At 41.1% G+C, this 17,339-nt stretch overlaps 1 protein-coding gene across 2 annotated transcripts in view; it reads right to left on the bottom strand.

Moving 5' to 3' along the window:
- Positions 1-3,109: 3,109 nt before the first annotated feature.
- Retreg1 (reticulophagy regulator 1) overlaps positions 3,110-17,339 on the bottom strand; it is a 131,259-nt gene continuing 117,029 nt past the window's right edge. For both annotated transcript variants that reach the window (XM_005356655.3, XM_013349762.2), the window contains 6 exons: positions 12,873-12,999; positions 10,358-10,442; positions 8,453-8,590; positions 7,088-7,152; positions 6,732-6,858; positions 3,110-5,212 (listed from right to left, as the gene is read on the bottom strand). In XM_005356655.3, the coding sequence (XP_005356712.1) occupies positions 4,719-5,212; positions 6,732-6,858; positions 7,088-7,152; positions 8,453-8,590; positions 10,358-10,442; positions 12,873-12,999 (1,036 nt within the window). In that variant the 3' untranslated portion in view covers positions 3,110-4,718. The remainder of the gene's footprint in view (positions 5,213-6,731; positions 6,859-7,087; positions 7,153-8,452; positions 8,591-10,357; positions 10,443-12,872; positions 13,000-17,339) is intronic.

Below are 17,339 nucleotides of genomic sequence, written 5' to 3'. Positions count from 1 at the left end.
GTTAAAATTATTTTTAGTGTACAGCCCATATGTAAACAGATAGCACCATGGATTTGCCATGTGGGTTCTAGTTGGTCAATTCTGCCTTTAAGGGACAATTCCTACAGCATCCTGTGAGGGGGTACTGTTTTATCTTTATTTTATCTAGGTGGGAAACAGTTACAAAGTGGTTAGGTCAACCTTACTGGAGTCCCACAGTCTGTAACATTAGAACCCTTACAAATAATGAGTGGAGACCCTTACACATGGTCCACGGAGACAGTGACGTAATACACACCTTTATAATACTTTCCATCCACTTTTTTCATAGGCATTTATTGAACTATAAGGCCATTAAAGTGCTGGACCCATTAAGTGAATTCCGCAGTTTTCTTGTGAACAGGTAGTTAGTTAAAGTTGTCTTTAAGCTATAAAATGATGGCTGCCAGGCAGTGGTGGTGCACACCTTTAATCCCAGCACTCGGGAGGCAGAGACAGATGGATATCTGTGAGTTTGAGGACAGCCTGGTCTACAGAACAAGTTCCAAAACAGGCTCCACAGAGAAACCCTGTCTCAAAAAACAAAAACAAAAACAAACACACACACACAAAAAAAGATCTAAAATGATGGTTTAGATAATATGTAAGCAGAAAAAAAATCAGTATCTTGGTTTTATACCATGTTGATCCCCCTTAAAAGTCTTTTAAGTAGCTGTTTCTGGAACTGTGCCTTTGTGAAAGGCTAAGAGACTGTAGATTGAAGATAATCATAAGACTTGGACTTTGTGTCTTAGGGCCATAATACCAACATCAGAACCAGATGTGCTGACATTTTCTGGAGACATGCAAACAAATGTCTAATTACTCCAGACAGGAACTGATGGCAGAGCAAAGTACGATTCTGCTCAAGTCTAGCCTGGCCAACTAGCTAGTCTATTGGGTTTAGTTATGGAGCATGGGAGGAGTTACTTAGAGGAGTGTGGGTGAGCCAAAAGCAGACACCATTGGGGAATATTAGTTTAAGGTGTGTGGCTTTTGTGACGCTGTATTTGTTTAACTCTGTGAGGCTGTGATTCTTTGTCTGTCTAAAACACCAAAGGGTCCTAATGAAGAGCTGAATGGTCAACAGCAAGGCAGGAGCAAAGACAGGCGGGATTGGCAGGCAGAGAGGATAAATAAGAGAAATGAGGAAGAGGAGGAACAAGAGAACAACGGGAGGAAAACGTCAGGGGTCAGCCACCCAGTCACCCAGCCAACCATGGAGTAAGAGTAAGATTTACAGAAGTAAGAGACTGGGAAAAGCCCAGAGGCAAAAGGTAGCTGGGATAATTTAAATTGAGAAAAGCTGGCTAGAAATAAGCCAAGCTAAGGGCAGGCATTTATAAGTAATAATAAGCCTCTGTGTATGATTTATTTGGGAGCTGGGCGGCAGGCCCCCAAAACACCAAAAGAGTAAAGAGAAAAAAACACTACAAGCCACACCACTGGAAAGTCTCAGTTCTGCTACCATGTTGACTTTTCCAACCTGCAGAGAGTCCCCCCTTCAGTTAACCTTCTACACTCTGTACTGGCTAACACCTCATGAGCCACATACAGTTAGGGTGTGATGTACTGATGTATTGCTGGCCTGGCTGGAAGGCTCAGGAGGAAGTGACTAAGATCTCTGGTAACAATCTGATGACCCATCCCAATCCCTCCTCTGGAGACTGTTAGGCTCTAAGGACATCTTTCTACAACACATTCTAACCCAAATGTTGCAGCAAAAATGGAGGGACCATATGCACTGAGACACTGGAACAGCCCTGGGACTTCCATGATCCGTGACAACAGTTTACTCAGAGTTTCAGGGTAATTTCCTGCAACTGATAAAGCTGACACAATTACAGTCAGAAACATTGAAATAATTTTTCTTGAATTTGTACTTACTTCTAACCGAAAAACAGCAGCATGCTAACATTTAGCAGTTTTCAAAAAGGAGAAAGTTGTGCTTATTTAAATAAGTATGCATATTTAAATAAATGCCTTAATTTCGGCACTCACAAGGTTGAGTCAGTAAGACTGCCATGAGTTCAAGGCCAACTTGGGCAACATAAAAAGAGCCTTCCTGCAACAAGTCTCTACATAATTCCTAAATAGGAGGATATCTGCTAACTATAAAACTTTTATAAAAGTTTGCTTTCTCCATATTCTAAAATGAAATGTCATCCTTTTAGAAGACTTGTAGTGTGGTAAACACAGAAGTGATTTAGAAGGACAACACGCAGGCCCCGACTAACCTTCCACCTCAGACTTCTTAAGCAGTGCTTCATTGATTCTTACCAAAATATATGGCCCATGTGTGCTGTTCCCATTGCACAGCCTTTTCTCTAGGAAATGAGAAAACTTTTTCTGTAACTCCTCAGCAATTAAAGTAGTTCAGATTTTAATGACTTTCCACCCAGACCTTACACGCCTTTCCTGATCCAGCTGTTGGCATACTGAGAAAATACTACAGTTTGTCTACGTTCTCACGGCAACACATATGCAGTTCCCAGCTGGGCTGGTTCACTCTTGGAGTTTATTCGCTACGATAGCCTAAAAGTAGAAGCACTGTTCCCACAGAAAGCACACAAACACCTCAACATCCTACATTCGACAAGTCTGAGTGGAGTTTTCTTTCTGTCCTGTGTAAATGGATGATCACAGATTCTGGAACAGGTCATGCTGAAATGCAGGAGACTTACCGTGCACCCCTCTGGCACTCCCCCTAGACAGGGACTATTTTCCCCTACAACATTTACTTTGTATCTAGTAATATTTTAGATTGGATTTCTTTTTGTCCAAACTATCATGATTCAGCATTTTTTTAGCTTATCTTGTAAGCATAGCGAGTGACTTCACACGCGTTCTTCCATGGCTGACCATTAAAATTCTTGTTTGTTCTTTAGTGAAGACACTGGGTGACCTTTGTTGTTTTATTAATGTGACGACTAAGGGTATTTTTTAAATAAAAAAAAAACGAACACATAGAAAGAAGCACTGGTAACAACTATTTTATAAATATGTGGCTGTATTTTTCTTCACATCCAACAAATGTATTGAATAGAATTCAGATATAGTCTTCGCAGACACACACAGTTCCAAGGTTTCCAAACACAAATTTATACTGGTACCAAAACGGGCAAGATAATGAAGGCACAGGCTCACTTTGTATGAATAAAGGACACCGAACACAGTCGTGAGGCACTAATGACATAAGCATAGAACGTCAATCAAAAAAAGCAAGCCTTCAAAGTCTTCAGTAACTTCTCTCCCTCTTACATTTGGCAATAGAGATAGATAGATAGATAGATAGATAGATAGATAGATAGATAGATAGATAGATAGATAGATAGATAGATAGATAGATAGATATTTTAATACCTCACAAAGAAAAAATAAATAAGAGATGGTACATTAAAATTTCAAGTTGCTTGTAAGTAATCTTTAGAAATAAAAGGGATGAAACCAAAAGAGAACACAGCTTTCTAAAGTCTTAGATAACCCTTCCCTGCTAAGGCTCATGTGTGTCTGTGTAGAAATGCCAGCTCTAACTGAAGATTTAAGATAGTTGCTGACATGGTCCCCCAGTACTAAAAGATCGTTTCACAAAAACAACTATCTTGGTTTCCACTGTAAGTCAAATTTGAATATGTAAAGATGATCAAAAATTTTAAAGAAAAAATATATTCTAGCTTCTCAGTAAGAAACAGATTACATATTTAGACTGCAGTGACAAGAAATAAACTTTAAAATTCAAGCAAGTTTCTCTCCTCTATGCTTGCAAACTGAAAAGAAAAACAGTTGTTCTCATCACGAACGGCCACATCTCTCACAGGACGCACCAGCAGCTCGTTTCACAATCTTAGAAGGCCAAACACAAGACAAAAACATCAGGTTTTACTTGCATCTGAGTGTGTGAAAGAGATCTGCTCTTACATCTGCCCCATTGCAAACATGACAAAAAGGAACAAAACCAGAGCATCGTTCTAGGATTCATAGCTGCTTGCTTCCTGTGGGTCGATACACCCCTTGCAAGGTTAGATGTGGCCGTCGTGGAGAACGGCACTTTACCAGTAAGCCTCTGTCTACAGCTGCAGAAATAACACGGACATAGTTCAGCAGATAGGTAGGACTTATTTTTAAGGTTTTTCCTAGAAAATTCATTTTGATAGCATTTCCCAAGCCCTTCAAACTACAAACATTTTGATAATTTCTCCTTTTTTTTTCATTAAAATCTAAAGAGGTTTGAAAAACTACTTCCAAGTATAAGCAATACGGGAGGTGATACAACATTTGTTCACAATTGTTACTTTTCAGCAAGTTGTGATAAATCTCGGCATGCTTGAAAATGATAATGAAGAATACTTATAGAACTATCTGAAGTTGGGTGGGTTTGGGTGGGTTTTTCCTCTTCTCTTTAAAAACAACCCCTCTTCACTTATGACACCACAGTATGTATATATACTATATAGTTCATATACTATAAAGTTCATTTCCATGCTTATTACATAAAAATAGCTATCAGAAATGTCAGTCTATCATCAGCTGATACATATCCAACTCACTACAGAAAGGAAAAGAAAACAAAAAAAAATCTGAAGTAATTAAAGCTTACAATACAATTGTTTTCCTTTTTTTTTGTTTGTTTGTTTGTTTTCCCTGCTTGTCTGAAATTTTTGGGTGGTTCGTCTGTGCTTTGCTGCAAGCTGATTCCCAGGTTAATGGCCGCCAAGGAGATTTGAAAGGAAGCCCGTAGACTTCTTACTGTGCTGTGCTTCTGCGTCTTGGTCTTGTGTGAGTCCCAGTTCACTCTCAAGTTGATCCAGCTCTGCCTGGTCAAGTAGTTCAAAGTCATCACCGTCCTCGGTGTCTGTGTCCTCTCCTATAGTGGGTGCGGCCTGAGCACGAGCCTGCTGGGCCCCCTCGAGCTGGTCTTTGATGGCAGCAGTCATTGCCGCTGTGAGGACATCGCCAGCCAGGTTGCTCATCAAGTGAAGGGCTTGGTCACTGTTGAGAGGAAGAGAAAGGCCAGCTGCCGACTGGCCGCCTTTGCTTGGTCTGTGCCCACCGTCCAGTTGTTGCTTTCTTCTCTTGAGCTCGGCGGGGAAGCCAAGGCTCAACTCGTCTTCATCGTTTGTTCCCGCGCCATTTTCCAGAGATGGAAAATCTGAAAGATCTCGAGAGAAAACCTCCTCACTGGGCCGGTCAAGGTCTGTAAAATGTGTAACAGAGATTCACGCATAAGTGCCACAAGACATCTCAAGTAAGAGTTGTCTAAAATGACTTGACCTGAGGCCTCTGAGCAACTTCACGTTCACCCAGCATCCTCGGTGTACCAGAATCATTTTAACCTACATATTGGACCCCTGCTGACTCTATGGCAGTATATCTTGGCAAGAAGACAAACACTATAAGTCCTTCCTGTACCTTTGGGTTTTCTATTGCAAGAAATAATGTATAATAAACTTTGCCTAATATTAGCTCTGGGCTTTAACTAAAGTTTTGGTGTTTGATTGGACTTGAAATTACCTAGGAGACACACCTCTGGGCATGTCCATGAAGATGTTTCCAGAGAGGTTTAACAGGGAGGGAAAACCCACCCTGATTGTGGTCTGCAACATCTCAAGAACTAAGTCCACGAGACTGGGGGGGGAGGTTAGGAGGGGGGGAAGTTAGGGGGGGGAGAGTGGGAGGAGAGGGAGGCTGGGAGGAGGCGGAAATTTTTTTTTCTTTCTTAATAAAAAAAAATATATATATATGAATTCCAAAGCCAAGCAGTGTAGAGCACACCTGTAACCCCTAAGCACTAAGTACAGACAGAGGATCAAGGCTCAAGGCCTCAGTCACAAAGTAAGCCTAGGCTATCTGAGATCATGTCACACATAAAAAATTTTAAATAAAATATCAAAAGAAAAAAAAAAAGGCGAGAAAATGAGGAGGCAAGGTGAGCACCAGGATGCATTGATACCTGCTTCCAGACTGCAGATGCAATGTGACCATCAGCTTCATGTTCTCACCACTGCAGCTAGAGCACTTGCCACCATGCTTTCCTACCTTGCTGAGCTTTGTGCCTAAGCTCTAAGCCCAAATCCAGGCTTTTCTGAGTTGCTTTCATCGATCGGGTCTTTGTCACAGCAATGGGTAAAGTAACTAATATAGTGTTCATCATAATAATTGCATCCTTCCTGAAGATGGTAAATATATATATATATATATATATATATATATATATAAAAGATTTATTTATTATGTATACAGTGTTCTGTCTGCATTTATCCATGCAGGCCTGAAGAGGGCACCAGGTCTCATTATAGATGATTGTAAGCCACCATGTGGTTGCTGGAAATTGAACTCAGGACCTCTGGAAGAGCAGCCAGATCTCATTACAAATGGTTGTGAGTCACCATGTGGTTGCTGGAAATTGAACTCAGGACCTCTGGAAGAGCAGCCAGGGCTCTTAACATCTGAGCCATCTCCCCAGCCCATATGGTAACTATCTTAAGCCAAAGAAGATACATATGATCATGGAACAGGAACTATGTCACAGTGTTTTCAAGGTTCACACATGCTATAGCAAGTATCAGTACTTCAGTCACTTTTAAATCCAAGCAACATTCCATTGTGCAAATACTCCACATTTTATTTACCCATTAGGTGGCTGACAGAATTGGAGTACCGTTACATTTATTCAATACCAATAAAAGTAAGAGAACCCGGGCACATCAGCTTACCATCAGAAGTGTCTGTCTGTGGAGTGTACCCTTCTGAAAGGTTGAAGGTCCCATTATCAGTCCAAGATACTTCGGACACGTCTGTGTCAGACACAGATAACTCTTTGGCAGCAACGGTGAGGCTAATCTGTGTCAAGAGAAATAGCCGTGGCACATTTCAAACTCACGAAGACCCTTTAAAGAGTCCGTGTTAACCCACTAAATTTTAAAATAAAGAATGAGCACTTCTTCCTTTGAGATTATCCAACCATCTTGATAATCAGGATAACCCAAGTTATATATAAGTCTATTAGAAATCATTGTACTTTCTGTAAATAAATGGCCAAACCACACAGACACAAATTGACCAAAAATACCTTAGGACAAAGAGCTGAAAAGTCTAATTCGCTGTCATCCTTGGGACTTTTTTCTTTATCTGTTGCTGTTGAGGGGGAAAAAAGGAAGCATTTAGTTTCCTCCTAAACTCAGGATATAGTGCATTTATTTTAATATATATTCTTCTCATATCCAACCATACCTTCTAGCCCTTCCCTATAATTGTCTGTACTGAAGAACTTCACATATTTGCAAACAATTGCTTTCCAGGGGAAATGGTGGACATCTATGTTCTTATAGCACCAGCCAGCAGCAGCAGCTCTGGGGACTTGGGGCCAATATAAGCTCTTGGCCACTATCCTAGACTTCCTTTGTGGTGGGGTCCATACTCTATATGCTGCATGCTTCTTCAGGTCATTCTGCTGCATACTATAGTCTGAGAAACTCTAAAGCCACAGATGATAGATAGATAGATAGATAGATAGATAGATAGATAGATAGATAGATAGATAGATAGATAGATAGATAGATGGATGATAATCTTATATGATATATTTAATTTTTTAAATCACACTGGAACCGCCCCCTTTTCTTTCCCTTGTTAATTCAGTCTGCTCTTACATGGCACCCACACTTACCCTTACCCCTTACATTTTCAATAATCCAACCCAAATTAAAACAAAGTGCATCACAAGTAACAAAACAGAGCTGTTGAAGCCCTTTCTCCTTCCCCTGCCAATGTGTGTGCTCTGCAGCGTGCTCTGAGATCTATTTATGCTTTTGTCCGTTGACAGCTTCATATTTGTGTGCAGTGGACTTCAACCCTTCACGTTTGTCACCCTGTCTCCTCCCCATCTTCCTACTGAAGCCCTTCTTCCCCACGTGTCTCCTTCCTCCTTTCTTGCCATCATTGCATGTGACGCGAATTTATGCAGGGCTGCCTGCATGAGCACGGGGTAGGGAAGGGGAGTTATATACTGAAACACAGGCAACTTATCAGTGCTACACTACCCAGAAAGTGACACCCTTCCTGCAGCTGCTGCTAGCTGTCAATCACTCCTCAGAGAAGGGTGGGAACTCATGAGCCCTTCTGCCTTCCAGGACTGAACACTGACAGGCACAGTCCAGTGTGTTTCTTGGGTCTCTGTTTAACTGGGTTCCTGACTGGGGCTACTGTCCTGCAGTGGTGCCCCCAGCCTCTGACTCTCAAAACCTTTCCATGCCCTCTTGGCCACTAGGAACATGCACAATGCATAGTTTAAATTTACTTAACTGTACGTTTGAGAAAAGAATAAATCCTATATAAAGGAAAACTACACAGGTTATACTTTGGTGGGCTGACTTTTCCGGCACCATTGAAGAAAGGTCTCATTTCACTCAGAGAACTAAAATCAAGCTGTACCTACCAGATCGCTCACGTTTCTTCTGGGTAATATATTCTCCGATTCCAAAATCTAGTTTCAATAGAATGGACTTGATTTTGCTGTAGATTTTTTGTCCAATATCATTACATTTAAACAGTGGACACAAGAAAGCGAACAGTACTGAAATATAAAGAAGAAAATCACATGGGTAAAGGGTTTGTTTCGAATGCTGACATTTTAGTGTTTTACAAGATACTGCTTAATTCATGGGGAAAATAGCAACTTTGTTCTTAGGGTAACCCCTCCATCAGGTAAGTTTTCTATTATTACTCTATGATGAAAAGACATTTTACTAAACACACACACACACACACACACACACACACACCACATTCACAGATATTGTTTTTAAACTTTGGTATTAGGTTGATTTTTTTTCTCTTAATTGTCTACCTTGAAAATTTAAGCTCTCAACTGGCATTGTACCTTTATTTACTATTGCCATTTACCACAAGGAAATAAGTTCCTATTGTTAGCTTGTTTTCAGTAATACTGGGAAGGTGTCCCATGAGGTTGCTGGGCTTGTATTTGAACTCAGCACAAACCAGGTAGGAATGTCTTGCTCCTAGTTCTCCTGTCCAGAACTTTTCTCACTTTTCCCTACATCATGCAGATCAAGTCCATGAGTTCTCTCTGAAGACTGAGTTTGGGCTGCAGCCAGATGCTAGCTGTGCCATGCATTAGGAACACACAAGGAAGGAAGAGGCCACACTGGCTGCACTCTATTTTCAGTGTTTGTTTTTTTGTTGTTGGGCAATGTCATCTCTTACTCAGTTAGCCTTAGAGCCCAGTGAAACTCGGAAGCCAGCGTGAGAAAGGAACTGTGAGGTTAGCAGAGAGAGGTACTGCCTGGCCCAGAGGTAACAGCACCAGATCTTCATGTATTTTAGGAAAAGCAGAATATTTAATCTGAAGATCTTTTTAGGGTTTTAATTCATATATAACAGACTACACATATAGTACACAATTTGGTAAGTTTTGACATGTAAACAACTAAGAGTCCCTGAAACAATCGAGACAGTGAACAGTTTAGTGCGGGCACGTATTCTCATGTCTTCATTAATCCTCCCTTTCCGCCTTTCGCCTCTACCTGACCTGACCCCACCCAACCCATCCCAGCAACTGTGGGTCTACTTCTTCACTAGTCTTTATTTTGAATGTTCTGGGGTTATATGCAAATACAACTGTATAGTGCATGCTCTGGCTTCTCCGATTCAGTCTAATTACTTTGAAATTTATCCACAGTATTGCATGTATCAGTGTTCAGCGCTGGGATCACACACACGGTTTATCTGTGTCTCTGGAAGGCTTATTATATGAACTATATTCCTTTGTGCTACCAACAACAAGCCTGCAATGAACATGTGTGTGTGAGTATTTGAGGAGATATATCCAGCTGTCTCTCTTGGGTAATACTTAACTCTGGGGTAGCCAGCCATACAGTTTTCTGAGATGATTGCACCATTCTACCAACCTACCACTAACAAGCAAGAAGTCAGGTTGTCCTATACCATCGCTAATATTTGATGTTTCTGGCATAGCTACCTGGTATCTCATTGTGATTTTATCCATGGTGCCAGAGAAAATGTAAGAAGGCAAAAGTGCAGGACTATGTGCAGCCTGGAGCATATTGCCTAGTTATGCATTCAATGATATAATTTAACATTATTCTTATGATTCTGCATTTTACATCTGTTCTCCCAACTGTTTATATATAAATGTCTCTAGAAACAAAAAATACCAGGAATTAGGTGACAATTCTGATTTGTTTGATAATTCAGAGCAAACCTATTCTCTTCCAAACTACAGAAGATCTGATTAGCACCAATGATGTCGTATGTGTCCCACAAATTAGCAAAGTACACTATACTTTACTACAATACTTACACAGTAGGTAGCTGAGTATGACCCCAGGAATGTAACTTCCCAAGATTGTAAAAAATGTGCACACACTGCAGACCAGGAGACAAAACTAGAAGTAACAGAAATAGCATGGGACAATTATTTCAAGACACTGTAGAATACATGCATGATATATATCTATACATGTTTCATTATATATCCTGCATGTTTCTTGAACAGCCCCCTTTGTACTTAGAAACCTTACAGAGGCATTTTAACACTTCATAACAAACAATTTGCAGGCAGAGGAGCTAATTCTGGCACTAACAATGGCAAGTTCCCTTACTCGGGCCTGTTGATGTATTGCTGCCAGGTGCAAGAGACTCAAATAGTAACATGTCCCCAGGAACAACTTTGCTAAGCCTCATAAGTAAATCTGTACTTTGACTACTACTGTAAAACCATTAAGATCCACAGACAGGCCAAAGCATGCTATAGGTGTAGCTATATGATTCTGACGTCATTTTTTCTGCTGGAAAACCTCTGGCACAAATCTGTGAACATGTTATCCTTCCTAACTGTATCCACCTACATCTAGGTTACCGCAGAGCTAAATGCAAGTGAACAGGAACTTCTGTAGTGATATCTAATTCTTTCCCCCCTCTCTGTCAATCACAAAGCAAAACACAAAATCTTTGGCTGTCTTGAGAAATTTTAGAATTTATAGAGAACTATCCTAACTCACACAAGAAACATCAAGATAGAAAAATATGATCTTTTTTAAAAGATCATAAACCATCTCATTTTTATGCATTGTTTTAAATTTAAGTACTGAATTAAAGTGCCAAGCAAATTCACTGGGGTGAGTTTTCAAAACTAGGAAGAAATACATATCTCTGAAATATTAAGATTAAGAAAAAGAATAAGGACTCAATTTCAAGATAACAAGTATTTCATTCCATTTGGCTAATAAATTGTAGGTGAACACATGGAACAAAATTAAGGACCTAATTTAAAAAAAGTATGGGTCCTTGAAAGAAAATGAAATTCTAGAAATGAAGCAATGTCCAAAGACGAAGGAAGAAATAAGGTCATAATGATATAGTCATGGACCCAGAAGCTGGCTTTGAGAAAGGATTTGTCATCACCTGTATCCTGTTGCATCATCACCCTTAACTAATGGCCTTGGGGCACGTTAATATAATCCAAAGCAGATGTCTTAAGTTTAGAATATTCTCAAAATATATATGATCATGTCATGTTGGTCAACTAATGGTGTGGAACAATTGTATTCTGTCAATTATATTTTAAATAAACACTGATTGGCCAGTAGCCAGGCAGGAAGTATAGGTGGGACAACCAGACAGGAAGTAGAGGTGGGTGGATGAGAACAGAAGAATTCTGGGAAGGAGGAAACCCATTTCTCTGCAGTCCTGACCCAGCCACAGAAGAAGCAAGATGTGACTGCCTCACTGAAAAAAGTACTGAGCCATGTGGCTAACTCATACAAGAACTATGGGCTAATGTAAGTTATAAGAATTAGTAAATATGAAGCCTCAGCTAATGGACCAATCAGTTTATAGTTAATGTAGATCTCTGTGTGATTTCTTTGGGACTGAATGACTGTGGGAACCAGGCAGGGCAGAAACCTCCACAGCAAACTAAGCACTACAATCTACCAAGGCCCTCGCATGTGTCAATTCTACACTGAGTGTTCGCTGTTAAAGAAATCCTTACAGATACAGTACTGCCAGCTCAATATGCACACATGTTCCCATGGGCTGTTCTATTACTTAATACGGCGAAGATCTGGTGGATAATTCAATCTTGAAAGAAGCACTGGAACCAGCAAGGTCTGGTGATGGTACTGCCCCTCCCCAGAAAAGCCACAGGTCGCATTCTTCAATTGTGCCCTTCACTCTGCAATCCCTTTCATCACGTGAGACTCTTCCCTGAGTGAGTTTTTATCTTAATCAGAAAAAACAACAACAACAAAACCTTATCCAGTTGTATAACCAGAATGAACGTCTTTGCCAAAGCTTGTTTGGTTCTTCATTCTTTCTCTCTTTTGTTATTTCAGGATGGGGATCTTGTAGGGTAACCCAGGCTGACCCTGAGTTCATGATCCTCCTACTACCAAAGTGTTGGAGTTGCTGTGATCTACCACATTCAGCAAGTTTCCTGAAAATAAAGCGAACCAGGATCTCTACTATAGCTTTAGGTTGCGAATGAGCTTCAATTACCTTGGAAACCCTGGAAGGACTACATGCTTATCTCAACTGCCTTTGATTTCAAAACTAGAGGACAGATGATAACCAACGTTCTTAATGACAATTCTTTCCATTCCCTTTTGGTTTTAAGAATGGCACAGCCCAATCATAATTCCTTCTAGTAATGAGCTAAGTCAATCCCTATAAATGCTCAAGAGTTTCACATGTGACCACATCTGAGTCTTGTTGAAGCCAACTCCTATGCTTCCGTTGTTTCAAATTCGCATCTTTACCAGCAAAACAGGTCACCTCATTCATTCCCACGCTACATTGAGGATTCCAAAACTTGCCTTGCCAGGGCTCTGCTGTTTGAAAAGAGACATTTCTTGAAGAAACAGGCCAAAATTCATCCATGATTCTGCAATGCAGTGGCTCAGTCTTGGTCTTTCATCTGGCTTGGAATTGACAACTTCCCAGCTGAAGAGAAAGAGAGAAGATGCAATTGAACTTCAGCAACAGTCACACCAACACCAGTGTTCCCCCACTGAGCACTCGTGGCTTCCATAAGTAGCTACTGAAGACGACTGTTGGCTTCATTATGCTCTGATTGCAGAGGGCTAAACCAGCCTGATGCCCAAGTCAAAAGACTCTCGGATGCCAAGAGAAACAAGGAGCAACACAGTTCATTATCTGATTACAATGTGGGAAACACTGGGGAGGCCAGCGCCAGGGCTTTGGGGCGTGTTTTCTCAAGGAGTCATTTTCCAGCTCAGATCTGGAATGAATTAGCACTTTGCCCAATGACGGACTAGAGAACACCCCAGTCCCTGGAGAGACCCGAAGATGGCGAAAGCCAAAAGAGCTACCCAGTCGAGCCCCAGTTTGGCACCGGCCTAGGGAACCAGCAGAAAAGCAATGTATAAAGCTTATGGGGAGGAGGCACAGCTCGTGCTGGGCCTTGAAGTGCTTGTTGAAAACAAGTCCTAAAGATAAGAAGCCGTAGCACGTTTAAGGAAATAGGGACACTGGATGTACAATGATTAATACTACAAACAATGTGTTTCCAATATATGCAGTAGCTTGGCCAACTCTAGGAAAACTGCTCATTTTATGGTGTCTTACAGTAACACCCCCCTTTGTAATAGTGGAAACAAAATTAGCATGTATGTACATACGCACGCACATATGCTGTGTTATGTTGGGGGGGGGGGCAAGCGTGCCACAGAGTGGAAGTGGAAGACAGACCTCAACTTTGTAAGGTATGTTGTGATTCTGAGGGTCACTCCCAGGGTGCCAAGGCTTTCACATCAAATGTCTCCCTCTGCTGAGCCATGTCAGCAGCTCCCCATTTTCCTAGTCATCAAATGTGTTGAATGAGATACCGAGGTCGGCAGTGCGCCATGCCCTGGCCCTTGCGTTTTCACAGGGCTCTCAGGGACCTGAGCACTAGAAACATTCCATTCACAGAATCAAAGCCTTCTCTGAAATGACAGTGGCACCAGCCTCTGAAAACTGACGCTTACAATCCCAACTCACGAAAATACGAGTTCTGGTAAAAAGTCTCAAATTTATAATCTGGGAGGGAACTTCATCCTACCATGTTGAAGGCTGTGCCATCGCAGAGCCGGGGACATACAATAAACAAATTCAGTAAGGATTCCAAGGGAAGACACTAGTGAACTGTCATGGAAAGGTTTCAGAGCAAGGCTCATCTCTGGATTCAACCCCAGTGGCCCCAAAGCAAAATGGCCTTGGCTCTTAGTGCTCAACTACAGGGGAGTTATGTATTATGTATACAGAATATACATGTTTTGTTAATATGTTTAAGAGTAGGACAGTTTTTCAATTAATTTTAATATAAGGTTTGATGGCCCTGATCAGAGCATTTGATCTTTTTCAACTTTTATACTAAAATGTATACTGCTTTTTATTTCGTGAATAATTTTCTCACATGAGTAGATCGTGTTTTATACATTACTGCCTCAATACAAATGCTTCTAGCTTTGTCCTCATTTATTTACCTGTGAAATAAAGACAGTATTTCTGTTGGGTAAAAACATGAAACATCATTTTTAAGTTCACTGTTCAGATGTCACAACGTTGCTCGGAAGGCTGTCTTTAGGATTCGTGTCTCAAGGATACCATCATATATTTATTTAGTAAGTAATGAGCCTCTGACCCTCATGCAATACTTAGATCACCACTGCAGAGATTGTATGAAGGATCTTTTTGATGGACTTTAAGGAAGCATAATCTGTTAATTTATTCACATTTTCAATAAATATGACCAAGTTTCCCCTTTGTTATATAATGTCTTTCATTATGATGAATACACTATTTCTACAGCTTGGATACCAAAGCTATTGCTTCTCTCCCTGTGTCCAGAGATTGCATCATTTGCTGGGAGTGAAATATTCACCTCATCACTGATTTCTACTGACGTGAGAAACCACTCAATTTCTTCATTCTGAGAAAGTCTCATGTGATATTTTTAAACAGCACATCCCCTTATTTCCCACATCGATATTAGCACAGCAAATAATTCTTATTGACAACTGAGTTGTTATAACCCCAAACAGGGATTCATTGTACACTGCTTGAAAATATTTCCTCACCAAATGATCTTGGAAAATGCAAGAAATGTTGGAGAGAAGAATAAATGTTCAGGTTGTACCAAATAAAAGTTGATAGGACTTGAATAGAAAAGCTGAATTCAGAGATGAAGAAACATGTTTTGTATGAGACATGGACCTAAAAGAATTGATCAATGGCATTTATTGTTAAAAATTACACAAGGAGGAGCTGGAGAGATAGCGTAACAATTAGGAGCACTTGTTGCTCTGTCAGAGGACTCAGGCTGGGTTCCCAGCACACACGTGGCAGCTCAAAGCCATTTGTAACTCCAGTTTCAGGGATCAGCTACCTCTTCCAACCTTCAAGGCACCAGGCATGCATGTGGTCCACAGATATACATGCAGGCAAAACACCCATACACACAAAAATAAGATTTTAAAAACAAATTAGACAGTGATTATTATAGGAACACACATGTCTATACTCTCCAAGTCTGAGTGGGTAACACTGAATTATACAATTTGGAATAAAGCCAAACATGTTTGCTTTTCATATTTCTTCATGTCATAGATGAACAACATTAAACCCACCCAACTTGTCTCGCCTACTTAGGGACAGAGTCGAGACCTAAGAACAAGATTTCTGGTTTCCCAATACAGTTCTATTTAAACAGTGCGACTCTTCAAACAACAAATAAATTCAGTGCTATCCTTAAAAAAACAAAACTATTATTGAGAATAAGGAACATTCCCTGTTTCTCCACTTCCAGGAATGAAGAGAAAAGAGCTGTGATTGACCAACGCCAGTGTGGGCGCACGCAGGACCAACCCTTTCCAGGAAAGCCAAGTGTGCCATTGCAGAATCCAATACTCAGCGGAAACTCAGACCCACGTGTGGCGGGTGGTTGGTTAGCACCAGTGACGTCCGTACGCACAGCTGCTCCATCACAAAACTCCAGGTTTTCTTAGAAAGCCCGGGAAACACACAACAGAGGAATGAGCTCTGTGAACGCTGCACCAAGTTTAGCAAACATCTTTCCCATGGCTGTCTTATCGCCATCCTTGGGACTAATGGATACACAAAGCGAGGCCCAGCTGTCATATAGAGGGAAGTGAAATGCATGTTAGCCTTCAAAGATGTTTGAGATTTTACCAAGTTCTTAACCAAAGACGGCATGCCATCCATGATGAAGGTTGTTCTAAGGAAGAGACTTTAGTTGCCACCAGTGCCACTGTTAGTATCTCAGACAGGACAAGCAAAGTCCAGGTTCAAAGGAAAGTGATGTTCATGTGTTGTACCTCCCTCCCAGCCTTGTGTTCCTCAGGCAATGAGCCGGCGGCATACCGCAGCCACACGCAAAGGTCTCCTGACATGGCACCCCTGGTTGGCAATGAGCCGGTGGCATACCACAGCCACACGCAAAGGTCCCCTGACACGCCAGCCCTGGTTCCCTCCAGCCTCAGTTATCTGTTTCCCTCATGCCTTCAGTCCTAGTTGTTAAAATCACTGCACAGATCCTGGTCCCCTCACAGGCACGCCAGCTTTCAAAGAGGCTTGCTCTTAGAGTCAGAAAAGCGTCTTCTATCAAGAGAAAAAAAAATGACTCAATGCCATTTGCTTAAGTTTTCCTTCTAAAGAAAATACTACGGTGTTTTGGGACAAGAGACATTCTATAATCGAAATAAGCCACTTACTGATGAGCCCTTAGCCCTGAAGTCCTTTGTCAACAGCTGAAGATTTACAGCCTCCCCTGTCACTGTGCTATGATGGCTCTTTGGACACCAGTACATAGACCTGTTGTAGGGGGCTGCTTGCTTGTTCCCAGCCACTCAACCCTGAAATAACTACACAGAAACTGCATTAATTAAATCACTGCTAGCCTAGTACTCTTGATTCTCAAACCTATTTTTGCAGTGTGCTGGAATTATATAGGCATGTGCCACCATGCCCAGTAAAAAGGCTTGCCCGTATGTAGTCTTGAGCATTTAACCATAGGCTGTCTGTGGCTTCATGGTGCAGGACACAGGATTCTCCATTAGGGGGTTCTCTAAGATAAGGAAACCTGACACTCAATGTTCCTTAAAAATAAACTCTCAGGGTATCTGTAGCCTCATAAAAAAGAGTTTGGGTTCACCTTCTTACTTAGCTTCTTTAGGTTCGCCAATTGTAGACTCCGTGACCCTTATTTATGGCTAGAAACCAATTATGAGTGAGTACATCCCATATTCATCTTTTTGGGTCTG

The sequence above is a fragment of the Microtus ochrogaster genome, chromosome 19, assembly GCF_000317375.1.
Source record: "Microtus ochrogaster isolate Prairie Vole_2 chromosome 19, MicOch1.0, whole genome shotgun sequence".
In the NCBI taxonomy this organism is placed as follows: Eukaryota; Metazoa; Chordata; class Mammalia; order Rodentia; family Cricetidae; genus Microtus; species Microtus ochrogaster.
The sequence above is the reverse complement of the archived record's forward strand: the minus strand, read 5'-3'. Positions and strand labels throughout refer to the sequence as shown.